The sequence below is a fragment of the Amphiura filiformis genome, chromosome 13, assembly GCF_039555335.1.
Source record: "Amphiura filiformis chromosome 13, Afil_fr2py, whole genome shotgun sequence".
Taxonomy (NCBI): Eukaryota; Metazoa; Echinodermata; class Ophiuroidea; order Amphilepidida; family Amphiuridae; genus Amphiura; species Amphiura filiformis.
The window spans coordinates 30,276,012-30,303,118 of NC_092640.1; the positions used below are offsets into that span (position 1 = coordinate 30,276,012).

General features: G+C 38.3%; 1 protein-coding gene across 1 annotated transcript in view; it reads right to left on the reverse strand.

Moving 5' to 3' along the window:
* The window catches only part of LOC140167576 (polyamine-transporting ATPase 13A3-like), a 91,904-nt gene that overhangs the window by 33,472 nt on the left and 31,325 nt on the right, over positions 1-27,107 (reverse strand). Inside the window, 8 exon segments of the mRNA XM_072190876.1 lie at positions 1,307-1,384; positions 3,287-3,388; positions 19,052-19,258; positions 19,844-20,032; positions 22,031-22,080; positions 23,403-23,513; positions 25,456-25,629; positions 26,311-26,442. Coding sequence (XP_072046977.1) covers positions 1,307-1,384; positions 3,287-3,388; positions 19,052-19,258; positions 19,844-20,032; positions 22,031-22,080; positions 23,403-23,513; positions 25,456-25,629; positions 26,311-26,442 — 1,043 coding nt within the window.

Sequence of the window (27,107 nt, forward strand, 5' to 3'; positions counted from 1 at the left end):
TCAAAATTCTTTTGTTTTATATTGTTTTCAGCGATTGATAAATTGATGTAACTTCGCAAAGAAAAGTCGTATCAACAAGGGGTTTTCAGTTTCTGTAAGCTCTAAATGTCCTCTTTAGAAACATATTTGAAAACTCATTTTCGACCAGGGTCGGCATGTGACTCATTCCCCTTGATCATGTCACATATTAGCATGTTTATGGTAAATATATTGAGTTTTTTAAAAGCACATCATTTTATGGCAGCTCTAATATATACACTGCAAATGGTGCTGTGTAGTGCACCAATACCCATCTGTTTAGAAGGATATTGATGTACGGTACATTCCTGACATGTCTGTTGCATTGACGGAGTATATGGAAAATATTTGACTGCACTGAATTCACGTACATCGGCTTCCACTATAAACATAATGCATGTATATGGTGCAATGGTAGTACTAATAGTAGTATGTTAATACTATTTATAGTCATAATCAGAATAGTACTACAGTCTGAATGATTATTAGTTGAACAAAACAAAGAAAAGAAAGGGAAAAATATGAAAAGATTTATGGATACTGTAGGTCCAAAAGGACTTGAGTAAGGCTACAAGTTTGCTGAACTACAATGTATATGGTCAAGCAAATATTCTTGTTAATATAAGTGGAAAGATTATTTTTTGAAATTAATCTAATACTGGAACTCATTTCGCTACGTTGCATCCGATACCATTGGACTTCATCCGGCATCCTATTAGAGAATAATAACTGCACACCATCTATTTCGAGGTCATCGTGGGAAATTGGGGGGCTTTGTTTTGGGCCGAGGTATTTTTTCCAAGGGCGTGGTAGCGCTTGAGGAAAAATACAGAGTTAAAACAAAACCCGACACTTTCACACAATGAACTCAAAATATATGGGGCGCAGTTATTATTGTCTTATCAGATGCCGGATGAAGTTATTATTATCATTCATTACCGTCATATCTGATATTTTGAATATATCAAAATGGCATTTTATGTTATTTTATGCCATAAAACACTGTTAAATATTCACACTCTAATAACAGTTTTACCCTGCAAAAAAATCGACCAGGCTAACTTGACATTAGCGCCGACAACAAGAGCTACCAATCCAAGATATTCCATGCCATCTAACGTCACACCAACATCAATCAGATGCCTGATGAAATCCAATGGTATCAGGCCCAACTTAACCAAACCAGTTGCAAATTTTAGTTCCAGTTTAAGATTAATTTAAAAAAAATGCTTTAAACTACCGGATGAATAATCTACACCATTACTGGAAAGAATCATCGTAAACCTACATAGATCCCAAACCCCTGGAACAAGTCTACATTTGAATCATCAATTTCACTTGGCCCTGAAGAGCCTGTGGCCTGATCCTAAGACAATACAACAAAAATAAGGAAAAATGATTAGATAATTAAAGAGACAGCGATAGATATTTGTTTTTGTTTTTTCATCAGGTATTCCGATTCAAACCATATAATATTATGCTATGCATTCCAGCTCCAACAATTTTCATCCAAAACTTTTATAAAAGACATAGAAAATTTCAGAAATTCAAACAAGAGTTCCTTAAAAATAGCCAGAAAGTGGGTTAACTTGTTTGTTTGCTTACCTAGATTGGTCTTTAAGGGACACACACTTGGGTCTATGGAAATTCTACGGTCCAGACCTAAGCAAAATTCACAAGCCAGGCTAGTTTGGCCTATGTAAAAAGCATGCTGGCCATTATATAGACCACAAAAGAATTAAGATCTCAGTTATTTTTACCCCTGTAAATCCGAACAAAGGCAGATCTATCATAATTATAGAACAAGCAGCCAATAGCTGCTTATTTTAGCTCAGATTTAAGACCTCATTTGTTGAAATCAGTCAAGAAACAAAGACACAGTGATCCAAAATACCAAGGAAGATGCAAATTCAAAAGCTGACCATTAGGATGTCTATTACCATGTACACAAAGCATTCTTGAACAAGAACAAGAGAACCAGTGCAGTGCTTTCCATTGATTAGGACATTAAAGTGCAACTTTAGATTGTATTTGTATCCCTTCCTTGGTTTGTTGATCATCATTTCTTTAATTATCAACCAATTTCAGCAAATGAAGACTAAAATCAGAGCTAAAGGGTACAGGAAATAACTGCTGGTTTTAATTTTGACATAATATATGTTTTTATTTATGATATATATAGGGGTGAACATAACTGGTACCTTAATTCTTTTGCGGTCTGTAGTAAAATACGACTGGATTTCAACACCAACTGAACTGTGTTCAGTTGGATTTTAACATGAACCACACAAAATAATCCACCCGGATTCAATAAAAGAGGAAAAAAAGTGTGATGAAAGAAGGAACATTTTTATGCAAGCAAAGACGAAAAAAGGAGGGACAAATGTTTCAATTACATGCATAAAGAACCTCATGCAATGCCATAACAACAAAGAACCAAAAGCATCTTAAAACTATAGTCAATCCAATCCTATGTAGCAATACCGGATGGAATTTAGTGCTATAATGTCAATGCAAAATTAAATAATGACAACATTTACAACATTTAACTTAACCTTATTTTGTGCGCAACAACAAAAATTACCATCATAAGAATTTAAGAAATAGGAACTTTTCCTTTATTTACTTCTAAAAACTAAAAACTAATTCCCAAAAAACTAAAATATGAACCGATCCCTATAAATAGGACCAGCTGACATGTATGGATCTCTTTTCAAAACAAAACAAAGAAGGTTCAGATAAAAATGAATGTACTGCAATAAAGTCTGCACAAAAAGTAACGCAGCTGTTATAAATATGTATATGGCTTTAGAACTAGTAATTGTTTCACAATATTTCAACACAGAAAGAAGAAAGACGATTTATTTACATGTAGTTTGATACCCCACTTGTACAATGTCGTTCAAAATTTACAACACAGTAGTCCTGTTAAATAAAAATGCATGAATTTAAAGTTGCAATTTACAGCAATCAATGCTTATTTCGCAAGCATTGTAGCACGTAAAACCAACCATTATCTTCCGCGCCAACTTCATATACATATAGCTGCAACTTTTAAATTTGGGTATTTGTCTTTAAAAACACTGCTGTGATATTAATATTGAATGAAAAGGGACAAATGGGGTATCAAAATGCGTTAAAACAATTACTAGTTCTGAAGCTATAGGCGTATTTGTAACAGCTGTGTTACTTTTTGTGCAGACTTTAGTTCAACTATACTACATGAATTCACAGCAAATTGAATTTCTTTTCATATAAACCATGTTACCTCAATATTCTCAGCTAGAAATGTATCGCTAGTAACAGGCTTCACTATAGTAGGGATGATGCTATCAAAACGTGTTGTCTCTTTGCCAGGCTCTATCAGCATCTACATTTAAAAATAAAGTGGCAAGGTGGTTATTGGAAAACGAAAACGTCCTACATTGGACAAATCGTCCTACTTTTTATCTGGCACAACAATGGAGAATTAGTCTCACAATCTTTTATCTTCCACTTAAAAGTAGGACGCAAAATAAGACGATGCCCTCCAATATAAGACGGCAACCACTTGAATGTAGGATGGTCACACACTTCAATGTAAGACGCTGGAGTGTTTTGGCACCCAATTTTGTTTTGGGTGCTCAGCTAGTTTTTCCTGAGTTCAGCCCGCAAGAGCAGCTCTTGTTACAGTAACCATCGGGTATCAGCAAAATAGACCAAGCAGCTCAATCGCATCCAATCGATAAAGCGGTCACTAGTGGGCCAGACCATGCGTGTAAAGATAACAATGCTTGACATTTATCACCTGTCATTTGCTCTTGACTGTACTGAATGTAGGACTAATGCTTTATTGCAAAAAATAAATAAAGTAGATTTTGACAGGCATGGTTAGTTTTTCCCTGGGTAAGGTCTACATCGTGTCGATCTTGACCAATTTATATTAGATTTGGCATTTATTTTAAAATTCATCGGAAACTCAAAAACATGACCAATATTTCGACATCATGGAATACTAATATTAATAATATAATTTATATACTAGTAGTAGGCCTATATGCAGTTATACTATCTGAGGTGATGTAGACTAGTTTATGTTTTCCGAAAGTAGTATTGCAGACTTCGTAATTAATTTCCAAATTTCTGTACAAGTTCAATTTTATTAATTTTCTGTACTCAAGCGATTCGTTCGGCTTTCCGAGTTACGAAATGAACGATCAACGCCCGGGTTCTGGTTCAATACAAGGGCTGTTATTTTCATTAACCTTCTCATCGATTTATGATTTGCAATTGTAAGGTGTGCGCAGTCTAAAAAACGTTTTTGTCTTTTTTTTTTTTGAAAGGCAAAATCCGTCCAAATCTAAGATAATATTAAATCCACGCTAAGGAAACAAAAACCTCGTGTGAATTGCGAGACCACGCGGCCCGGCCTAATGTACCGGCGGGATCTACCGCGGCGCCGGTGGTCGGGAAGAAATGGCGTTTGGTGTCCACGCTGCCTTCGAGTTCATTTCTTATCTGACATAAATTTGCTATTGCATTTTTACCCGTTTTATAACTAATAGACAGAAGTTTCTTTTCCCGTTTCTTTAAAAATTAATCTATATATCTATTACATTTAATGTTCTGGAATTATTCTCACTTGCCTGATCAGAACGGCCACGCCATCCCACGGGCTTCATTGATCACTGCTTTCCGTCCGAAAAAATATTTTGATATAGGGCCTATCATGATGTCGACACGGCCAAATTCTCACGAAGTGTCTGTAAATGTTCCCATCAATATTATATCCGTATTAAAATCCAAAGATATTATAATTCTTATGCAAGCTTCTTGTGCATCGTAAGTCAGGGACAGTATTATGATTCCAAGTTAAAACTTCCAAGCAGTGATGGCAGATCGTGGGAAATACCGTGCTCCGGGAATGACTGACTGACCTACTTTAAAACATACCCCACTTGACCTGAAGATGAACTTTTATCCAGGGCCCAATTGCGGCGCTGTGAGGGGCGTGGCACGCATTGTCTGTCAAGCACACAATCGATTAATGCGACAGAGGTCTCTTATTTATAATATGGTACATGGTTTGTCTTGGAAATTTTAATCAAATCATTAAATTGTCGCAATTATAATAGTAACATACAATTGAAATTTTGGTATATAAATATTTATTATCTGAAATTTAATATTACAATCAATTACTTTCTATTTCGTCAAAATGGGGATTCAGATCAACAAAAAATATAAATTAATGCAGATTTGCTTAACTAATTTTAAACAAATGCAAAATATTGACAAATTTTGGTTGCCGATTTTTAGGATCATTTGTAAAAAATAAATATAGTTGGCCTTGGCTTAATTTAAGCTCATTACTTGCGTAAGGTATCTCCGATAAACAACATGTTTACGGCAGGTGAACATGCAGTATCCGCCCGAATAGCCGTAGCGTTTATTTGTGATTGTGTGCTCTTTTTCCCCTGCACTGTCCATAGCCAGTTCGGCCGGCCCGGATCCAGTTCCCACCACATGTAGTGTGATGAGCTAGTTATTTCACACCGGAAGTAAACACGGTCGGAAGAAATATTCTTCCAAACATTTATTTAAAATTATTTTCTGAAATTCTTCATGCATATTTTTTGTACAATTATATTCTTGATTATCTGTGAACTATATGTGAAAAATATTTTTTCTAAACCAGCTTTCGAAAAAAACCTGAACAAGGTCAATAAAGGTCATGGTGTAAATATGTGAGGCAATATATGCATAATATTAAAACACGTGCTCAACGAACATCAGTGCGGTCCAGTCAAAACATGCGTAAATGGGCCATCATGGGGTTTTCCTGACCTTCAGAACTACGTGATTTTATGACCGAGTGAGGTTAGATGAAAAATACCTTTTTATTGTATGTTGTATGTTCGAGCATTTTCGTCTCAGCAGTGAAGCGGATGAATGATGGCGTGTAAGCTTACTGACTTGCATAAAGTTCGCCAATTTCGTTCTTTTCTCTTGACACCATTTATTTAGGTCAAAAGTGGGATATTAATATATTGCGTCCGTGAACATTTAATACGGAGGGGATGCATTGTTTTCAAATCTTTAAATGGGACCCCGCCCGGGAACCCTGGATATCAATACCAAATCTTAAAATAATACCGTCATGACCGTCCATGGATATCATGAACGAATGCATTCATCCGAAATAAACTTCCGAATCGAGTCATTTGTATTTTTTGTTATATTGATAGTTTTAATATTTTTAGTTGGCGACAGACATTTGCAAGAACATCGTGGCAGGGAAATCCCCATGCACATACTTGACCCGTACCCGTTGAATTTTGATGACCTAGTAGTTGTTGGGAAGTGGATCATGTCTGGGGACCATGCCATGTGCATCTTTACCAGACGAAACGGAGCCTACACAGGTGTGGTGGGTGTGCGTGTGGTCATAAAAAGATAGCTTAAAGGTCCACCACCACATCTGGAATAATGAGCTATATAATTGAGTTATGTGGCCCAGGGCATATCAGTCCAGGCACCACCTAAGTCCAGACAAGTATACAAGTATACAGGAGTGTGATCTACAAGGACAAGGTCGCTGGTCAGTTGACCAGGCCAACGTTTGTTCCTCTTTAAACAAATATGCGCAGTGGCGACACCAGAAATTTTTACGGGAGGGAGGAGACAAGCCCCTCCCCCGTCCTCCAGGATCAAAGCCCATGGCACTAAATATTGGTCAGGATGTATTTTTTAATGATCATGTACGGATTATAGTATATACACAGTTAAGGGACGCACCATTATATTCTTATGGTGGGGGTAGGAAGTTTTTGAAAAAAACTTGTAGGAAGTTTTCCACCAAAAATGTCCCCACCAACACTAAAAAACCCTTTCCTCACCTAACTGTGTATAAATGCATGAAAAAAATTGCGGGAAGGTGGCGATATTCCTTTCCCCGACCCCAACTTCCTACCCCCCCTGAGTATCTAATGGTGCGTCCCTAAATGGGGAAAGTTTTTGTTTTTAAAAAATAAAAGTGGGGAAAGGGTTTTTTTTTTTTTTTTTTCGTGCTTACGTAGTGAGGGAAGTTCGGGGTGGGGAAGGGTGTGGGCAAAGTGAATCGTGCCGCAAAAAGTGAAACATTTCGTAATTTTAGATTTGGGGTGGGTGGGTGGGTAGGTGGGGAGAGTTATGACTGGGAGTATTGCCCTGTACAGTTGTTGGTTTTTTTAAAAATAAAAGTGGGGAAAGGGTTTTTTTTTTTTTTTTTCTTTTTTTTTTGCTTATGTAGTGAGGGAAGTTCGGGGTTGGGAAGAGTGTGGGCAAAGTGAATTGTGCTGCAAAAAGTGAAACATTTCGTAATTTTAGATTTGGGGGTGGGGGTGGGTGGGGAGAGTTATGATTGGGAGTATTGCCCCAGTGTCATAATGACGCCGCTACTGGAGGATATGGGCGGGGCAGAAAGGTTCCGGAGATTAAGGCAAGTTTCTACCAATGTGTTTATTTTTAATTTTTAGGGATGCTAATTGCTACAATTTTTAAGTTGATATTAAAATCAGTATATTAATAGTAATAATATATTAAAATGGAAAATACATCTTATTTCAGTACTTTTTCAATAATAATAGTATTGCAAAATGTCTAAGTTATATCATGTATATGTTTCAATATTTTTGATGTAATTTTATGCTAAAGGTCGACATGATATGGTCATTTGGTGTATTGTGAAGCCAATTGCACACACCCATACAAAATGTATCATACTGGTGCTCCTTCAAAAAAACGGAAATTCCTGGTATTAACTTTTCAATTTTTATGCCGGATGATTGTGTAGTTATGTAAGGATGGCTATGACAGCTGTACTACCGGACCACTATTAGATTTCGAGTTGGTTGATCAACTTGCCAATATTTACTTACAATCGGAATTTACAAAGAAATAAAATCTAGGAATTTACAAAGAAATAAAATCTAGCCTATTTTCTTGAACTTGGGATAAACTAGAATTCAATTCCATTCTAAAAACTTGACTAACACAGGATACGATGAAATTTTTTCGTAATTTTAGATTTATTTGCTTGAACTGAAAATGACAGAAATTTTTTAAAAGGGATAAAATGTAGAATTAAATTCCTTCTAAAAACTTGACACAAGTTCAGAGTCAGACATAACACACAAACCCCCTCTCGCTCCATTTTACAGTATCAATATCCCCACTAACAACTCTCGCTCCAATATCCCCATTAACCACTCATATCGAAATCCCCATGCACCCCTCTCGCTCCATGTTCTCATATCGATATCCCCCACTAACCACTCTCGTTCCACTTTATCATATCGATATCCCCCATATACACCCCTCTCGCTCCACTTAATCGTATCGATATCTCCATTAACCAATCTCCCTCCACTTTAAGGGCTGTGCAATCATTATGAGCCCAAAATCGCTTGCCCCCCTCTCTGCCCGCCAAAAATCGCTTGCGCCCCCCTGGCCTGCCAAAAAATTCTTCAAAAAAATGCTCAATATTTTGTAGTAAATCATTGTACAAGAAGAACAATTCACATTTTGTTTTCGAATACTAGTAACTCCAAGAATGAATCCACGAAAAGTTGAATTTCTGTTATTTCACACATCTGGTACTCTCCCTCATTTACGGTAATTATTCATACACAACCGCGGGAACCTGATTCTACCCATGCGCACGTTGAAAGTAGACATTTTTGGTAAACAACATCGTGAGCCACCTTGTACCATATATTTTAAATTTCTATGCTTGTACCCAGGGTAGTCCCTCATTAGATATTCATAAGTTCATTCAAACCGACCGTGGAAAGTATCAATCTATGAGCGTCACACCGTATTTGGAAGCATGTTTACCTGGGCATTTGCCTCGTGGGTCCTGGGAGCCGGGGTGATGACCTCACCTGCCACGTGTATTATTACCTAGCCGGGACACCGGCTAGGTCTTGTGATGCTATCGGATCTTTCTTCTGCTTCTTTCTTCTTCTGGCAACAGATTTCAAAATGCTTCTTCTCCTACATGTTACATCCTACAATGACGTCACTTGCACATATGCATCGGCTATATCCAGTGTCTATAGGATATTCACAAATTTGGGGTCAAAGGTCATTAAGGGGTCATTTCCGGTATAAAACCAAATATCTTCAAAATGCTTCTTCTCCTACATGTTACATGCTACAATGACGTCACTTGCACATATGCATCGGCTATATCCAGTGCCTATAAATTATTCACAGAATTTGGGTCAAAGGTCATTAAGGGAGTCGTTTCCGGTCTGAAAGCTAAAAATATTCAAAAAATCACTGTTTTTACAAATTACATAGCAGAGTGTTGTCATTAGCACACATGCATTGCTACTAACCAGGGTCTTTGGGGTGTCTACAGTTTTGGGGTCAAAGGTCATTAAGGGTCGCTTCCGGTCAAAAACCAAAAATCATCAAATATGTTCATTTTTTTTAGCTCAAAACGTAACCAGACCAGAGTTGCATAAACTTCATATATGCATAAGTGTTACCCGATGTGTGCACGGTATTTTTATTTTTTTTGGTCAAAGGTCATTTAGACGTCATTTCCGGTTTTAAGCTAAATAACTTCAAGAATTTTTATCTCCATAACTAAGCATAGTAGATTTTTTGTATTTAAACTGTAACAATGCATTTTCGTGGTGTATATGAGGTTTTTTTTGTATTGGGGTCAAAGGTCAGTAAGGAGGTCAAAACGTCAAATTTGCCAAAAAATGTTTAAAACTACGGAAAAGTAGCTATATCTCAGCCTATGGAAGACGGATAAAGCCCCTACATGCTACAGTGATGCACCATTAATGGTATGAGATGTCCATAAACTTTAAGACTGGCATTTCCGGCTCCGGCTAGGTCCAGATCTGTAACCAGATCTAGTTCATGTTGGTTCTGATTTTATTCTCTGAATATGGATTTTGTTTTTTGCTTTGGAGAGTTTACTGGGGCGCGGATACTTTTGCTAGAATCGGTCAAGGGTCACGGGGAAATACCCACCGAAGGTAATTAATCTTCGACAAAATCCGGACGTAGTAAACTACAACTTCATTCATAAAAATGCATATACAGCTGGCAAAAACATACCAAAATTGGCCGAGACGATGACATCATTCAGTCATGAATATTTTGCAACAAACGAAGCAATTACGACACAAGACGATCATCTTTTTGTTATTTTTTAGACAGATTTTTGCCCGGGGGGGGGGGGGGTAAAGGTACCCCAAAACCGGGGCACATCCCCGTATACCTTCAACCAGGAAGAACCCCCCCCGGGGATTTTTGTTGATTTGAAACATTTTTTTAACCAATTATTATCAGTATCTTAATTATTCTTGAATTTCAATGGGGCGATTTTGTAGCATCTGACTTTATTTTTTCGCCCTTGGTCAGTATTTCAAGGGGGCTAGTTTTTAGAATCGACGGGCGAATCGCCGTTCGCCCGTGTATTTTGATCGCTGATTTAAGCGTTTCTGTACTGTTTCCCTAAGCCTTTTTAGGGCGTTTTATTTAAAAGGAATGTGTGCCAAAAATCCCCTCTCGGCTTGCCAAAATTGCTTACCCCCCCCCTTCGGCTCACCCTAAAATTTCTTCCCCCCCATTTATCCTCCCCAGGGCTCATAATTATTGCACAGCCCCATATCGTATATCAATCACATATTAATTACCCTGGTTGAACCATCCCGGGAATCACCAACTCTAAACAGGTGTCTGGCTGATTGCCAACGATCTATTTTTAGTTTGCAACGCGATCTCTTGAGAAACTGGACCTGTGATTGGATGATCGTGATACACACCCCGAACACACCCACATCCAAATCGCGCCTGGGTCGACCAGCAGCTACCAGCTATAAATAGCCACATCCGTACGACCGTCGTCATGGTTAAAGTTGGAAGAAATGCAATAGGCTTCGCGCTCGTACCTAGAATAAATTGGGGGATGGAGGGAGAGGTAGACATATTTTAGAAGGGAAGACACTTTGTGAAAATACGATGGATGATTGTGAACGTCAAGTTAAAACATGTAATTTATGTGTAATATTAGGCCTAATTATTTATATGTAAACAAAATATTTTGTCATCTTCGTATTGAACTTGAGTCTTCGTTATATCATCACCTTCGTCAGCATCATCGTTATCCTCCCTCCAGTACATCCTGCACAGCAGCACGGATCGATAGTATCTGCATGCAGCATCAGGTCATTGTTAATTTTGCAAGCTCCTTTTTCGAGGATAGTGATTTGAACTCCAACCTCAGTAACCCTTTTGAGTGTTTATCATCCCTGGATGACTCTGACATTGAACTTGAAGTTAGTGTTCCATCGTATCCACTCAGTGCATCCAGTCCCAGGGGTGTCAAAAAAGTCCCCCCCACCAAGTTAACCCGTGATGGCGATGGTTGGAAATCACAAAGGGTTGACCTGTTGTTTCTGAAGAAACAAGAGAATGGTTGGACAATCGCCGACAGGAAAGGTCATCACAAGTTTGCCAATATTCAACAAAACCCTGCCAATAGTCAAAATTCTACTGATTTTAGACACAACTCTGCCAACGATAGACAATTCTCTGCCAATATTAGACAAAATTCTGCCAACCTTAGACAAAACTCTGCCAATGTTAGACAAAACTCTGCCAATGTTAGACAAAACTCTGCCAATGTTAGACAAAACTCTGCCAATGTTAGACAAAACTCTGCCAATGTCAGACAAAACTCTGCCAATGTTAAAAGTAAACCCAGTAGCAATGGACATAACATCAGCATTGCCGTTGTCAACTGTCGCAGCATTAAAGGGAAATCGGCCGTCCTTGAATCATTCATTGAACTTGAGAATCCTGATATCATTTTTGGTACAGAATCCTGGCTGGATGATAATATCAATTCCGCCGAAGTTTTTCCAGATCATATGCAAGTTTTCCGTAAAGACAGGAATTCGCACGGTGGTGGCGTATTTGTTGCAGTAAACAAAGACATACCCTGTTTTGAGAGAACCGATCTTGATACTGATGACGACACAGAACTGTTGTGGTGTCAGGCTTCTCTACCTGGCCAAAACGTCCTGATTGGAGGATTCTACAGACCCCCAGATGCAGGGTTGGACCCTCTGTTAAGTCTTGGTGATAGCCTTGCTAAAATAAACAGCAGTGCTGGTTCTGCGTACATCATCCTAGGAGGGACTTCAATGTCCCAAATCTTGATTGGTCATGTGAAGAGGAAGTGATACCCAGAGGTGAACTCCAAACTTCATTGATCCAAATTATTAATGATAATTTCCTGTCACAGAAAGTGAATTTTCCTACCAGGAAAGATGTGAATGGGACTGAGAACACACTTGATTTATTGCTCACCACTCATCCTTCTCTGATGCAAAATGTGAGGCCACATGCAGGCATAAGTGATCATTGCATCATCCAGAGCACCATTTCCACCAAAGCCAAGCTTCAAGTTAAACTCCCAGAAACATCCCTCTGTGGCGTAAGGTCGACGAGAGTGAGTTCAAAGCAAGATCGTCTATTTTGAGCGAAGAATTCTTTGCTCGTCTGCCGGAGACAAGTACCGTAGAGGGAAATTGGACCTGGTTTAAAGATTCTCTGAACTCGCTCGTGGTTGAACTAGTTCCACATAAGCGTGTTAAAGGTAGACCGCCGGCACCGTGGTTTAACTCCAAGATGAAGCGCCTCTGCAGCAAGAAGGAAAAAGCTTACGTGAGAGCAAAGAAGAGTGGTTTAACATCTGATTGGGATAAGTTCTGCAGTATCCGCAAGCAAGTGGACCGAGCTCTCCGGAAGGCACACAGAGAACATGTGCAGACAGTAGCTGAGTCAGAAGACCCCAAAATATTTTGGCGTTACATCAGATCCAGACGCCAAGATAACACTGGTGTGCAGCCACTGAAGGTTGACGGCGAGCTGTTTACAAGTGACTCTGATAAAGCCCAGGTTCTTGCTAACCAGTTCCAGAGTGTTTTTACAAGAGAAGACTCAGATCCGGAATCAATGCCCATTTTGCCTGATAGTCCATACCCAGACATGCCTGAGATTAAAATCCAGACTGAAGGAGTCGAGAAACTTCTTAACGACATCAAAGTTTCCAAAGCAATTGGACCAGATGAGATCCAAAACCAGGCCTTGAAACTGGCGGCTCACGAACTTGCGCCTATATTGACTTTCATATTTCAACAGTCCTTGGACTCTGGTTCATTGCCTCTCGACTGGAGGAGAGCAAACATAAGCCCCATTTTCAAGAAAGGTACCACCACCGATCCTGCCAATTACAGGCCGGTGTCCTTGACCAGTACATGTTGCAAATTGTTGGAGCACATCGTGGATAGCCAGGTGATGAGACACTTGAACAAGTTTAACATCATCGCAGACAACCAACATGCTTTTCGTAAAGCGAGATCCTGCGAAACCCAACTCATCCTCACTTCACAAGATTTGCTACAGAATCTGGACAGTAAACATACTACTGACTTGGGAGTGCTTGACTTCTCAAAAGCTTTTGATGTCATGCCACATAACCGGCTACTTCTCAAGATAGGATATTATGGCATCAGAAATAAAACCAAAGAGTGGATTGCTTCCTTCTTAACCAAACGTTTCCAGCGTGTAGTGGTGAATGGGAACTCATCCGACTGGAAACCAGTTCTCAGTGGAGCTCCACAGGGGACAGTTTTGGGTCCTCATCTCTTCCTCATGTTCATAAATGACATCCATGAAAACATCTCTAGTACCACCCGCTTATTTGCTGATGATTGCCTGGTTTACAACAACATCAAGTCAGCTGAAGATGAACACCAGCTACAAGCAGATTTAGACAAAATGGTTGAATGGGCCCAAACATGGGGCATGAGATTTAATCCATCAAAGTGTAAAACCATGAGGATCACCCGCAAGAGGAATCCAGAACCTTGCAACTACTCCATGATGGGAGTCGACCTAGAGGAGACGAATAATACCCAGTATTTAGGTGTCCACTTTCAACGTGATCTTCGTTGGAACAAACAGACAGAGTATGCTACATCAAAAGCAACCAGGGTGCTTAACTTCATCAGAAGAAATTTTTATCACTGTGCTCCATCTGTCAAGGAAAAATTGTACTTGACGCTCGTTAGACCCCACTTAGACTATGCCACAGCTTCTTGGGACCCCTTTACCAAGAAGAACATTGACACCATTGAAAGAGTCCAGAAGAGGGCTGCAAGATTTGTGTCCAACACTTATGGGCAAGATACCAGCATCACTGCCATCCTGAAAGAATTGAATTGGTCCTCGCTTCAGGAAAGAAGGAAGTGCCATCGGCTTACCTGCTTCTATAAGATCCTGAATGGCCACCTGGAGATTAAGCACTCCGACCACATCAAGCCCAAAACAACCAGACCCAGAAGAGGACACTCACAGCAATTCCAGCAGCAACACACAAACACAGATGCAAATGCAAACTCATTCTTCATCCGAACCACCAGGGAATGGAACAGACTCCTTCATACCACAGTAGAACAGCCTTCACCATTGACCTTCAAAACAGCTCTCAAATCCGACCCTGCAATTCACATCAATTAGACCACTCTCTCCGACCTCCAGTTAAAACTCTTTTTGGAGTATTTAGGAGGAAGAACTACCAAGTACCAAGTCAAGTGGGTATGTTGACACGTGACACAACTTTCTCACGGTCGATTGGTTTATTGTTTATATTGAACAAGACAAGAACATGGATTGATCTCTGATGGATGGTTTCAATCTCGAAAGCACATGGTGCACGTTTTTAGAATAAATATTTTTTTGCGGAACATCTATCGGACCATAAGATCAGATTCCGGGATCAGATTGAAGAATATTTTTCCGAGAACTTGGAAGATGTTTGCTTGGAACTTGGAAGAATAACTTGCAAGACCCCGCGGGATAAGACCACGGCGAACGACAGGATCTTTCAGTCCTGCATCAGTCCCGGATACGTAGGGCCTACGTCCGAATATATTCCTACATCCATATCTAGGCACGATTGAAAAATGATCGTGATGATAGATCGTGCACGATGTAGAGGATTGATCGACTTGATGACGATTTAGTTGTTTACTGGAATCTATTAAAATTGGAAATATAAAACTGTTGCAACAATTTGATCATGGAAGGATAAAAACCCGATCATCAATAAATCTGTGAAGCGCACGGTATAGCGCTCCAGTATGCAAAAAAGTATGACTGGACTACATTGCATACCTGACCTATTCCAGTGCATGCTTTTTGTGGAATTACCTTATTACGTATTTTGAAGATAAATATGGGTATTCAAGTTCAAAATATCATGACTTGAACCCAGGATGAATGAGATCTCAAGGTCCCGGTCAACATGATCGAGCATGGTGAGTTCGATATCAAGATTTATTGTAAGAAGCGCAAGCTACTAGATATTATGAAATTCATCATATTAGGCCCTATCATATCATAAAATTATGATTTCGAATATGATAAACGTGCATCTTTATACAATCAATAATTGCAGACCTAAAAAATAGTACGCATTTGGCTGGTCAAGGTCAGATTCGTAATTCTGCATTTTGTTTTTCCTCTTTCTACATTTTTTGTCATCTTCTTTCGGTCATTTTTAAAAATAAATGGTCTACTTTTTACCTTCAAAACATGGTTATTTCCTAATTATTTCTTTAAATAAGTTACATTTATAATAATTTTTATTATACCTGTGATAAAATCAAGAAACCAGAAGAAACTTTAATATATTCACGTTTCATAAATTATTTTTTTAATGCTGGTATAAAATCCCCGACCCCGTGACCGAAATACTGAATTGGAAAAGCCTGGGTAGCGATCATGATCAACAACAAATCTATTTTATGGCACACACTTGAGCTGGCTCGACGGAAATGGTTCCTATCGATCGATTGTATCATGGAAATTTCTTTATCTTTGGTTGATGCTTAATGTGGTCATTTACTGGTCAAAAAATAATGTAAAATCAATAATAATTCATGATCTTACATGAAAATGATACGATTCATATTATTTATTCACATGCTCATGGCGCGACATGGGACATAATATCAAGAAAATATACAAACATCAGTATTTAATAGGCCTATCCTTACATTAATTATGGGTGTTATTATACATGAATATTATTATTTATTCATTAATGTTTTTAATATCATGTTTAAGTAGGCCTACTGATTTTTATGATATGGAATCCGTCACTGACTTGCTCAGATGAACGGTAACGGTCCCGCCGACCATCTACATGATCTATGCCGTGACCGTGATTATAGCCATCGCGCCGGCCGTGATATCAGTGTGATATTGATGACCAGACCATAGATCCTCCACTATCTATGACCAAGACACATTTACGATTTACGAAAGCGACCTGTCATGACAACATGATAGCGGTCAATATAATTGTCCCCTTCAATTATAACGGTCCTGGTGACAATTACAGTAATAATATTCTTTTATTCAAGTTCATCGTGCACACACCATATCAGTGAGAGCATGTTAAGTGGTTCCCGTGCATCCACTGCTCACCATTCTTTGCAGAGAGTCGGGCAGAGAGTGTGAAAGCAGCTCGCCTCCTTCTGTATTGATTTTTTCATTGGGCGGCCAGTTTGGGTGCTCTATCGTCTCAAATGCCGTCCTACATTGCGTCCTACATTGAAGTGTCTCTATTGTGAAGCAGCACTAATTCTCCATTGTATGTGGCTTCTTAAATGTAGGACGATTTTTCCAATGTAGGACGTTATGGTTTAGCTGTTACCGTAATTTCCGGAATATAAGCCGCGGCTTATACATTATTTTTGGAGCCGCCGAAAGTCAGTGCGGCTTATACGGCGATGCGGCTTATACAGCAACGTTTGAAGCAGAAAAACACACAAGAAAAAAAAAAGCCCGACTCGACCGCTGGTGAGTGAGCCAATCGGCAAATTGTTCAAAGTCATCAACATCGTTTACCGTAATCCTCTTTTATGTCAGTTCATTCATGGAAATTTTGATTGACAGTCTCATTGATTGACTGACATGACTTGAGTATTATCCCCGGCAGGGTTCCCGTTAAGGGTTTTAAAATGTGCGTCATGTGTGACGCAAGTTTGCTGACAAGATTGAAAAAACTTGCGTCCAGACAGATTTTTGTGCGTCCATCTGAAATTCACGATCAATCATACCGGGAAACGCAACGGCAACCCCTCGTTGCTAACACATGTACCCCGGGTCTACCTCATCAAATGTTGATTGTTAAAATAACATTTTCGCCGTGATATTCCACCTCCAGTCGCAATGATAATTTTTCTCATTTCTGCATCAGTTTTTGTCCGAAACATGGTCAGAAACAGCTGCAAAAACATGCGCAAAGTCTGTCAATCTTTAGCAAATTTTCGTACTTTTACTTCCGGGTTTTACTTTTACTTCGATCCACGTGTTGTTGATGATGCTATAAAAGCTAAAACACGCGCTGCCACAAATAATACAAAAAAAGGTTATCATTTGGATTTTGTCTTTAAAATTGCTTTTATTCATCGTAACAATAATACTAATAAAGGAAACGTAGATTATTTATGAAAAAAAATAAACTTAAAATATTAAAAACTGAATATTGTCAGGTTGTGATAAATAACTAAATAAACATTAACTGCACGTCGTCAGTTCATTTGCGTCCTGGGGGCCGGGGTGATGATCTCACCAGGCCACGTGTATTATTCATGTTGGTTCTGATTTTATTCTCTGAATATGGGTTTTGTTTCATATACAATTATTTTTAAAGCAAGTTTATGGTCAAGAAGTTTATTTTTATAAAATTTGAACGAATTAAGGTTTTGTAATTTAAAAAAAAAAACTTTTCTTAACCATGCGATCAAATAAACAATGTGACGTGAAGGGGAATTCCTGTGATGACGATCGACGTTTGAGATACTTTTTGATGGGGTTTCCCGACTTGCTCATCAGGGCTAGCAGTAGCACATGGCGAACGACCCCAAGACCCGGAAGATGGAGGATGCAACCTCGCGGCGCGGCGTGTGTGATGGACTATTTCAGCTCAGAATTCGTCAATTGTCATTGGTATTTTGAATACATAAAAATCATACAAGGATACGCTATCGCTTACGGAATTGCTGAACTGGGATTATTTTATTAATTTGGACAGTACACAGACATTGAAGAACATTATTGGAAGATAATGATCGAGTACAAGTTACATTAATTACGTCATGGATCAATATACACACAGCGCGGTATTCCCCATGTTGATACCATGCTTGAGGATCAAATAAAACGCCGACGTCAATGAAATTGACCCAATTAGTAAGTTAGGAACAACATTTAAACCATTTTGCTGATAAAATGTTGTCTGATGACATAAACTTTTATTTATTCTTAGACTTCCATTTATAGATGCACGAAATTGGTTTTAATATAATATTGGTTTACTTAAAACAAATAATTACCTCACTCCTCAGTTTGCTTTGTAGCGCCACAATCGTGAAAATAGCGCATTACAGAAGAGTATGCATGTCAAAATCGGCCGTTTGTGGTGCGGCTTATATGGCGGTGCGGCTTATACGCCGCCGTTTGAATCTTATTTTAGCATTTTTTCGGACCTGCGGCTTATACTCCGTGCGGCCAATATTCCGGAAATTACGGTATGTGCTTATACCTTCTTGTCAGCGATGTCAGTGTGACAACATTAAATATCACATGTTGAACCAAACAGGTTTAGAGGCTGTGTCTAAATATGTAGGTGAAACAACAATCAGCACACCCTGATGTCACTGACTTGAGGAAGGTAAATATCATATAAAATTTGGTACATTATTTTCTTCAATACTTAGTCAGTATTTTATTCCCTATCTTAACATACTGCTGTACCTCCCGTATTTTTTAAGGGGGGGGGGGAAATTGCCCTTAACCCCTGTCTATTTTGAGTGATGGTGCAAACAATCCCATACAACACACATACCACTCACACAGACACACAACTAGAAGTCAACACCTACTGAAATCCACAACAGTAACCTACCCAGTTAGTAGCTTCAAACATCTTCAGGTCCAGTGGGTCACCCACTAACTCGCCCTCAATTTTGGTCAAAGAATGACATGTTGCCATGGCAGCTAAAAATGGTCCTCGGGTCAGCTCATGTACATTCTGCACTGCTGGTAGAAAATGTTGGTCTTGAAGGGGTACCACGCCCCATAGGTCCAGGCCATCCTCTGTTAGGGTCCCTGTCTGTAATGGTAATTAACAAGGAATGTAGGTGGTATTATTTCAAATGCAATTTGCAAATGTGACATTTTTACACAAAGCTGGAACATAGGTGATTGATTTGCTCAAATTGAACTAGAAGTTTCTTCATAAAGTGATAAAATCACAAACATCAGTTATAATTAATTTTCCATGGAAAATATTTTTACTTTGCATATAATTATTCTTAATTCATTTGTTCTTTGACAAAAGTTAACAAAATAGAGTACCAAATAAACAAATTTGTGATTAATATTCAAGCTGACAATTGAATAAGTATAATTCAGAGGCATAGCCAGCTTTCTGGGGGGTAACATATAATTTTTGTGCTGGCTTTGGTATGGGGTGGATGATAAACATTTTCCTGGTGTCCATCATTTTGGTCCACTATTATCGATGGTGTATATGTATACCAGGTATTTTTTAGAGAGACTGTAAAGTCCACCAGCTTGGACAATGTGCAATCATGCAAAACTTCAGGATTTTAGTTTTTTGTATTATTTTGGCCCATGATCAAGGTGAATTACGGTGGTAACTTAGTGGTAACTACTAGTTTTGATGGTCACTCACCTTATCAAAACAGATAAGCTTAAGCTTTCCACACACATTAATTCTTTGAGGACTAATACAGAACACCCCTTGCTTCTTGAGTCTCGTCTGTGCATACACAGTACCAATTGTCATGGCCGCTGGGAGTGATGGCGGCACGGCAACGGTGATGATGTCCAAAGCTTTGAATACTACGTCTGATATTGGTGCCTGTAATTATAGAAAAGGTAAAACAGTACAATAGCAAAGACTTATATTCATGTTGGTAGTTAGGGTTTCTTGATATATACGGTGACTTGTTACATATTTTTCTGGGTTTTATGATTATTTACACAGAATAAACTGTTTTTATTCTTCAGTTTGTATAGGATTTTAAGACAATCTATTCAATATTGGCATTTGGGTGCTTTTCGAAAACATAATGAATGGGGATCTATACACCTTTTCAGTAGGACTATTCCTATTAACACAGATTGTGCCACATCCAAGTAAAAGCAGCATGTTACATGATTGGTGTGAACAATCATATCAAACCAGAGTTATAGCCAGCACAATTTTAGTGCCGGCTAATTTTAGTTGCTGAGCGTGTTTAAGGAGGGAGATTAAAAGATGAATTCATCTGTGTATTAGTAGGGAGAATAAGAGATGAATTCGTCTGTGGACTGGTGTAGCTGTTCTCCCTCCTTCATGTCCTTCACACACTGCTACACCACGGACGAAATAATCTCTTAACCTCCCCACATGGACAAATTCATCTCCTACTGTTCTCTCAGGTAAAAAAACACAACATCTTGGTTGTAACCTGTGTATTTTCTGTGATTTCAGAGATTTTTTGTGCCGGTCAATGATCAATATATTTAAGCTTAGTGCCGGTCGGGAAGACACTGTGCCGGATATCCCCGACCGGTGCCGACCAGCGTGGCTAGAACACTGTATAAAACCTGTTGTCACCAGTGTGTGATTGGCTGTGATGCTTTGTTTACTGCACGCAACATCTTTCTGAACTAATTCTGAAGATTTCTGATCAGCTGCTGAAGAGTTCTATACCAATGGTGAGGCATCAAGACCATCTCTAATAGGTAAGGTTATATGACCAAGTCATCATGCAGCCTTATACTGGTAGCACACATGATAGAAGGCTGAAAACTGTTCTGCAAAACTCTAAACTAATCTTTGTTCTGCAGTTTCTACTTCCGTGTCAAATTTGAAAAGAAATGGTCAAATAAACAAGTTGTTAATTTGTCAAAACCAGCAGAAGAAACTTGCAATTTTCTTGCTGACAGTTTTGTCAGTGAACCACTGACTATATCGAAGCTTGTTGTTGTTGTGATCCAACAGCTGATGACTGGTGGGAAGTTATGCAATTTCTGGTAGTGATTTTAGTCTTACTCGCAGTCTCCAAAAGTGGATCGTAAACATGACTCAGATTGTAGACCCCCTCGTCTCTGTTCATCACTCCTTGCCCCCTCCTCCTGATCTGAATTGACTCTTTGATCCATCATGCTTTTTTGTCACGCTATCTCTTTTCACTTTTGGAGACTGCAAGTAAGACTAACATCACTACTGGAAGTGACATAACTTCCCGCCAGTCATCAGCTGTTGGATCACAACATCAATAGGCTTTGATACAAACGTTTTTATTTTGTTCTTACCAGACCTGATGAACCTGTTAAGAAATTGTCAAGTTTGATAATATAAGTTCAAATAGGTGACCCTTAAGGTTCGTTCATACTACCACCGCATTTGCGATGTGTTGCTTTGTGATGCCGATATATCGATTACTTTTGCCGCAACTCAACGCAACTCGTCGCACACCGACATCGCCTGGCTAATAATTATGTGCGTCGCATTTCCAAGTTAAAATGTATTTAACTTCATTGCGATATCGCAATGCAGTATTTTGCAGCACGATGGAGTGCGACAACGCACCGCATCGCATCGCAAATGCGGTGGTAGTATGAACGAACCTTTATATGTGACCGTACACGGACAATTTTGTTTTATTTCGTGTTTAGAAGATATACATCATAAGCTTTAAAATAGTATATCATTTGACTTCAAACGATATCCAGAAGCGGGTTATGACCTTCATGCACATTTAACACTGTAACTCAGAATACAATTTAGGGAATTACGGCTCCTTTGTGCTGTACGGTCACATATTTGCTTATTTAAGCACCCAAGATACTGACTGGATATTCAACTTACTTGGTGTTTAATGATGAGGACACAGACTGTGTAGATGATGCCAACAATTGCTGTGACAAAGACACAAAATAAAAATAATCCTATTAAATTAAAGAAATCTTGCAATCTAATTTTGTAATTCTGTCTTTGATTATAACATGTATCAGGGAGCAAGCTTATGATGGGCAACATATTAGCCAAGTCTAGTTTGTGCAATATGACCCAACTCTTTAAAAGTTTGTTTGGTTTATAATAGGTAAAATGTTTTTTTTTGGTTTCTGTTACTTCACACGTCAATGAAGTCCCAATCCATGCTTGTTTAAATTTAGCCTTAATGAAGCCTTCAATAAAGCCTTAATGTACGATTTCCGTCAAATTTTTATTTTGTTATTCTTTATTCAAAATGTTGAAATAATATTAGTAATAACTGACGAGAAGGGTTGCTGTCCATTTTAGGTTGAAATAACAAGGTAAAGTGAAAGAAATCCCACTGGTTATTTTGGCCATTTAACACACAGTTCTATGTCGAACTTTGCTCTGTTGACCTACAAAGACAACAAATTGGCCAATTCCATTTAGGTGCAAGTTGGGACATGTGTAAACATCACAAATATGCAAAAAAATCAGGTTTGAAAAAAATTAACCAATTTCATATTATAAGATCGTACATTACATCACACACGATTTCACACCACCAAATAGAATTATATCGTTGTGCGCCCTTAATTTCACTTCTTAGAAAAACCCATGCCTTCTCAATTTAAGCATTAAAATGAGCAGAAATTTGCATAATTTTAGCCAAATTTGGATTGGTCATGATTAATAATATTATTTCCTGCAAGTGTACCACAGATGGGCGAGATCAAATAACTTTTAATGATTTTAAGCAGCCTTTTCTTTACAGAAACACTGGCATGGTTTTGCCTGTAAAATAGGCAATTCCCACACATCGTAGACTTCGAGGGCCAGTCGTAAAAAATAATGACGGTCAACCTATATTTTTTCCCAGCCAGAGGGATCAGGCAAGGGCTGATTTCAACCATCACAGCTGTCGCTTAAAACTGAGTCGCTCCTGTGAAGAAAAAATGATGTTTTCTTAAGGCAAATTTAGCACATATCTCTATGGGACTCTGCATGATTTGGTGGTGTGAGATCACATTACGTAATACACAAGTAGCGTATGTGCTGTGCCCAACTGTGTGCATGCCATTCTATATATCAATACATGCTGCAAGGAGTCTTTTTTTTGTCAATTATAAGCCGAAAAAACTCCAGAAGCTGCACTATGATAAAAACTTGAATGCTTAATACACCAGCTTGTTATAATAATACACAGAGGCATTACATAAAACTGATTATGCTATTGTGTAATCAATAACTGTCAATGGCTTACCTAGTACACCTAGTAATCCAATGAATTTCAGGGCATCTTGATAAAACTTAAACCCAATTGGTTTAGGGTAGAGAATAGATCTGACCAATTCACCCTTCATGGTGGAGAATCCTGCAACAAAAAAGGATGTACAGCAAACAATGGTCAAAAACAAGGAATACAAACAAATATTATGCAATCAAGGGTAGCACTAAGTTGCGTTCTTGCGCGCCATGCGCAATTGTTTTCATTTGGGTGCATGAAGTTAGCTTTTATGGAATATTCAGGGATCCTGTGCGTGCAATAAATTCCACCGTAATAATTAGTATTTCTGACTGGAAAAAACAAATTACGATCATTTCAGACAAAATGTCAAAAATAAACACTCCACGAACTGTATCACATCAACCACTCTGAATACTTATCTGTTGAAACAGCGTGCAAGTAAAGGTTCTTCCAACAAAATAGTGTGACAATCAACTCCACTTGCAAGTTCAGGATGTCTGCCTTGTATAGAATGCCCGACTGGGGTATTTCCCCATTTTACTGCTCGATTGAATGCACGTGGTACATATATACCAAAGAAAATCATCATTTAACTCATATTCAAGTCATGCCAAGTAAAAATTGGAGTTTCCTCAACACATAAAATTTGTACTCCTTATTACTTGTGGTAATGTGGTATATAAAATAGCATTTTTTATTTTTTTTATTTTTTTGCCATATAAAATTATGAAATTCTGAGAAATATTTGGAAGAAAATTTACTTGATTACGTACTCACATTGTCTAGATATAAAACAACTGATATTTGTACTTGCAAATGTGTAAAATGAACAACAATTTTATGCTGTGTACAGGGTTGTAGCTAGCCAAATTTTAGTGCCGGCTAAAATCAAGAGAATTTAATCAGAATGCCAATTACTTGACACTAATGGCATTTGACAGCTGTTTTGAGGACAATTTGTCATTGTTGTGCTGGTCGGTAAGACCTATAATTCCCTTGAGTGCCGGTCGGTCAGGCTGAGTACTGGTTACTGCCAACCGCTGTATACTTTTGAACACTCAAATGACAAAGTTAAGTTAAAAAAAAATAAAAAATAAAACTGTATTCCACATTCGTTATTGAAACTGTCATGGGCTCTGAGACATAACATTATGTTTTTAGCCTATAGTCTAAGCTGTGGCTTATATTAAGCATGATAAGCTGATCATCATGCAGGGGTAGTGCTAACTTGCGCCATGGGGTCATAGGCGCATTCTTTTAGCTTTTGGCGCACAAAATTACCATTTAGAAGTTGCTAAGGCTGAGTTCACATAGAAGTATACGGTATACGGTATTCGCTATACGAAATACGCTCATTCGATCAGACTGAGTTCATATAGGAGTATACTATGTGAACTCAGCCTGATCGAATGAGCGTATTTCGTATAGCGATTAGCGAGTCTAGGCATGATAGGTCAGTTTACCAATTTTCTTCGTCTAATCAAATGCTTGTAAGTTTACTTCTTGAGGTCACATTGCATTCAATGAGGTGTCATAATGTGCAGAATTAGATAGTGCATCTATTTAAAAAAAATGAATTTACCCACATATGGTTTAGTTTTAAAATTAGGACCGTATACGCTGCACTAAAATCAAACACGCACGATTCCCACTTATTCCCACTATACTACTATACGCAGGTATACGGCCTTTTCGAATAGTGCCCTCTTATGTGACCCGGTACTGTGAAATTACCTTGCTCGGTTTAAGCTATATGCGTACACCTGCAAAACGTGCACCGTATACCCGAATAGTATACTTCTATGTGATCGTAGCCTTATGTGACCTGGTACTATGAAATTGTCTTGCTCGATTTAACTTCCCGCGTGCACCTGCAAAACGTGCACCGTATACCCGAATAGTATACTTCTATGTGAACGCAGCCTAAAGGGTCATTTTAACCCTTTATTTCTATTGTTTTGGATCCATAGTTCCATAAAATTTAAATTTTTGAACCCTTGTTTGAAAACCTAGCGCTACCCATGAGCTGATGATGCTTATATTCCATAATTTACGGTACTCATCTTACCAGTTCTAACGACAACAGCTTTGACATGTTCATCACCATAGTAACGAGTTTGCAACACTTGCGTGCCACTGAATAATGTGTGCCTCTTGTGGTGCTCTGGTGAATAGTACTCTATACCACCGGAGTCTGAAGGATGGCTGGGTAATGGTGTCTTGGTGATGGGAACACTTTCACCTGAAATTTCAACAAATATAGCAGTCAAGTTAACTCAAGCGATAAGGTGTGAGAGACTATGATGTGAGAGGTTAAGGGTTTGAACCCCAACAGTGGAAAATTCCCCTGGATAAGAAACTTTTTCCAACAACCATACCAGAGTGGAATAAACTCCCAGCTAACATATGTGATGCGATCAAGCAAAATGAGGCTGATGTCGATCAAAATCAAAATTCAGTTTTCAATTTCATTACATGAGCCAATCTCAGAGCTTTATTTTGTTGAAAACCCCATCATAATTAGACTTATGATTCCAGAGATGTAGCCATTTTAGTGTTGCTCAGAACAATAAAATACATAGGATGTTGAAAACTATTATTGGCTATATCACAAAATCAATATTCCCAACATCCGACTCATTTTGCTTGATCAGATCACATATTGTCAACTGTCCCACAATAGCATGCTTTAAGTCAGCACTCAACAAACATCTTCATCCTTGCACCAGACACCAGGTTTTGAGCAAGTTTCCATTCACAGAAGTTGGTGGAATACTTCCTTCGGGATGCCTTGCTTACTTAACCAAATCCAGATCCAGATAGACTGATACATACCTGTAAGCATGCTTTCATTGACGATACAATTGCCGCTTCTCAACACACCCCCACATGACATACACCCTAATGATAGACTGATACGTACCTGTAAGCATGCTTTCATTGACGATACAATTGCCGCTAGTCAATACAGCGTCACATGACATCATACACCCTGATGACGGAATGATGAGTACATCGCCTGGAACTAGCAATCCACTATTCATTTCATCCAATTCTGTTAAAACAAAATGTTTTAAAATGCAATGGCTATTAAGATTTCTGTTCATGTTCTTTTGATTTGAATTTGACAAAATTTCCCTCCCATTAGGACTCGGATAACAACATTTTCTCATATTTTTGTGGGACCTGAGAGCACATCAGACATTGATATCAAATAATTTTAATTTTTTGAAATTTGCGATATAATATGTATTTTATGGCAAATGAATAAAAATTGATCTTTTTAAATTTAACAGTCCTCAAAGTAAATTATATAAATCAGATGATATATACTTAATGTGTATGTAGTTGGGATGAAAAGCCGACGATCAATTAAAAAATTTGACCTTTCATATTGAAGATATACATTTTTCCCCAAATGTGTTTTTGGTGTTTTGGGGAAAAAATTTACAAAAAAAGAAAAAAAAGAAAAAGAAAAAAGGACAATATTGAGAGTTTTAACAATAAAACTAATAATGTTAAAAATGTTGTTTGAAAAATACAGACTAACAAAATTTCATGATTGCATCTGCAACTTGCATTTTCTTTCTTTTTGTTAACTTTTATCATTTTCCCACAAAACAATTTAAAAGATGGTATAATCTCTGTCTTAAGAATATCCAATTTCAACAAAAAAATGCAGTGTTGAAAAGCAAATTATTTCTATTTAAAGAATATGTA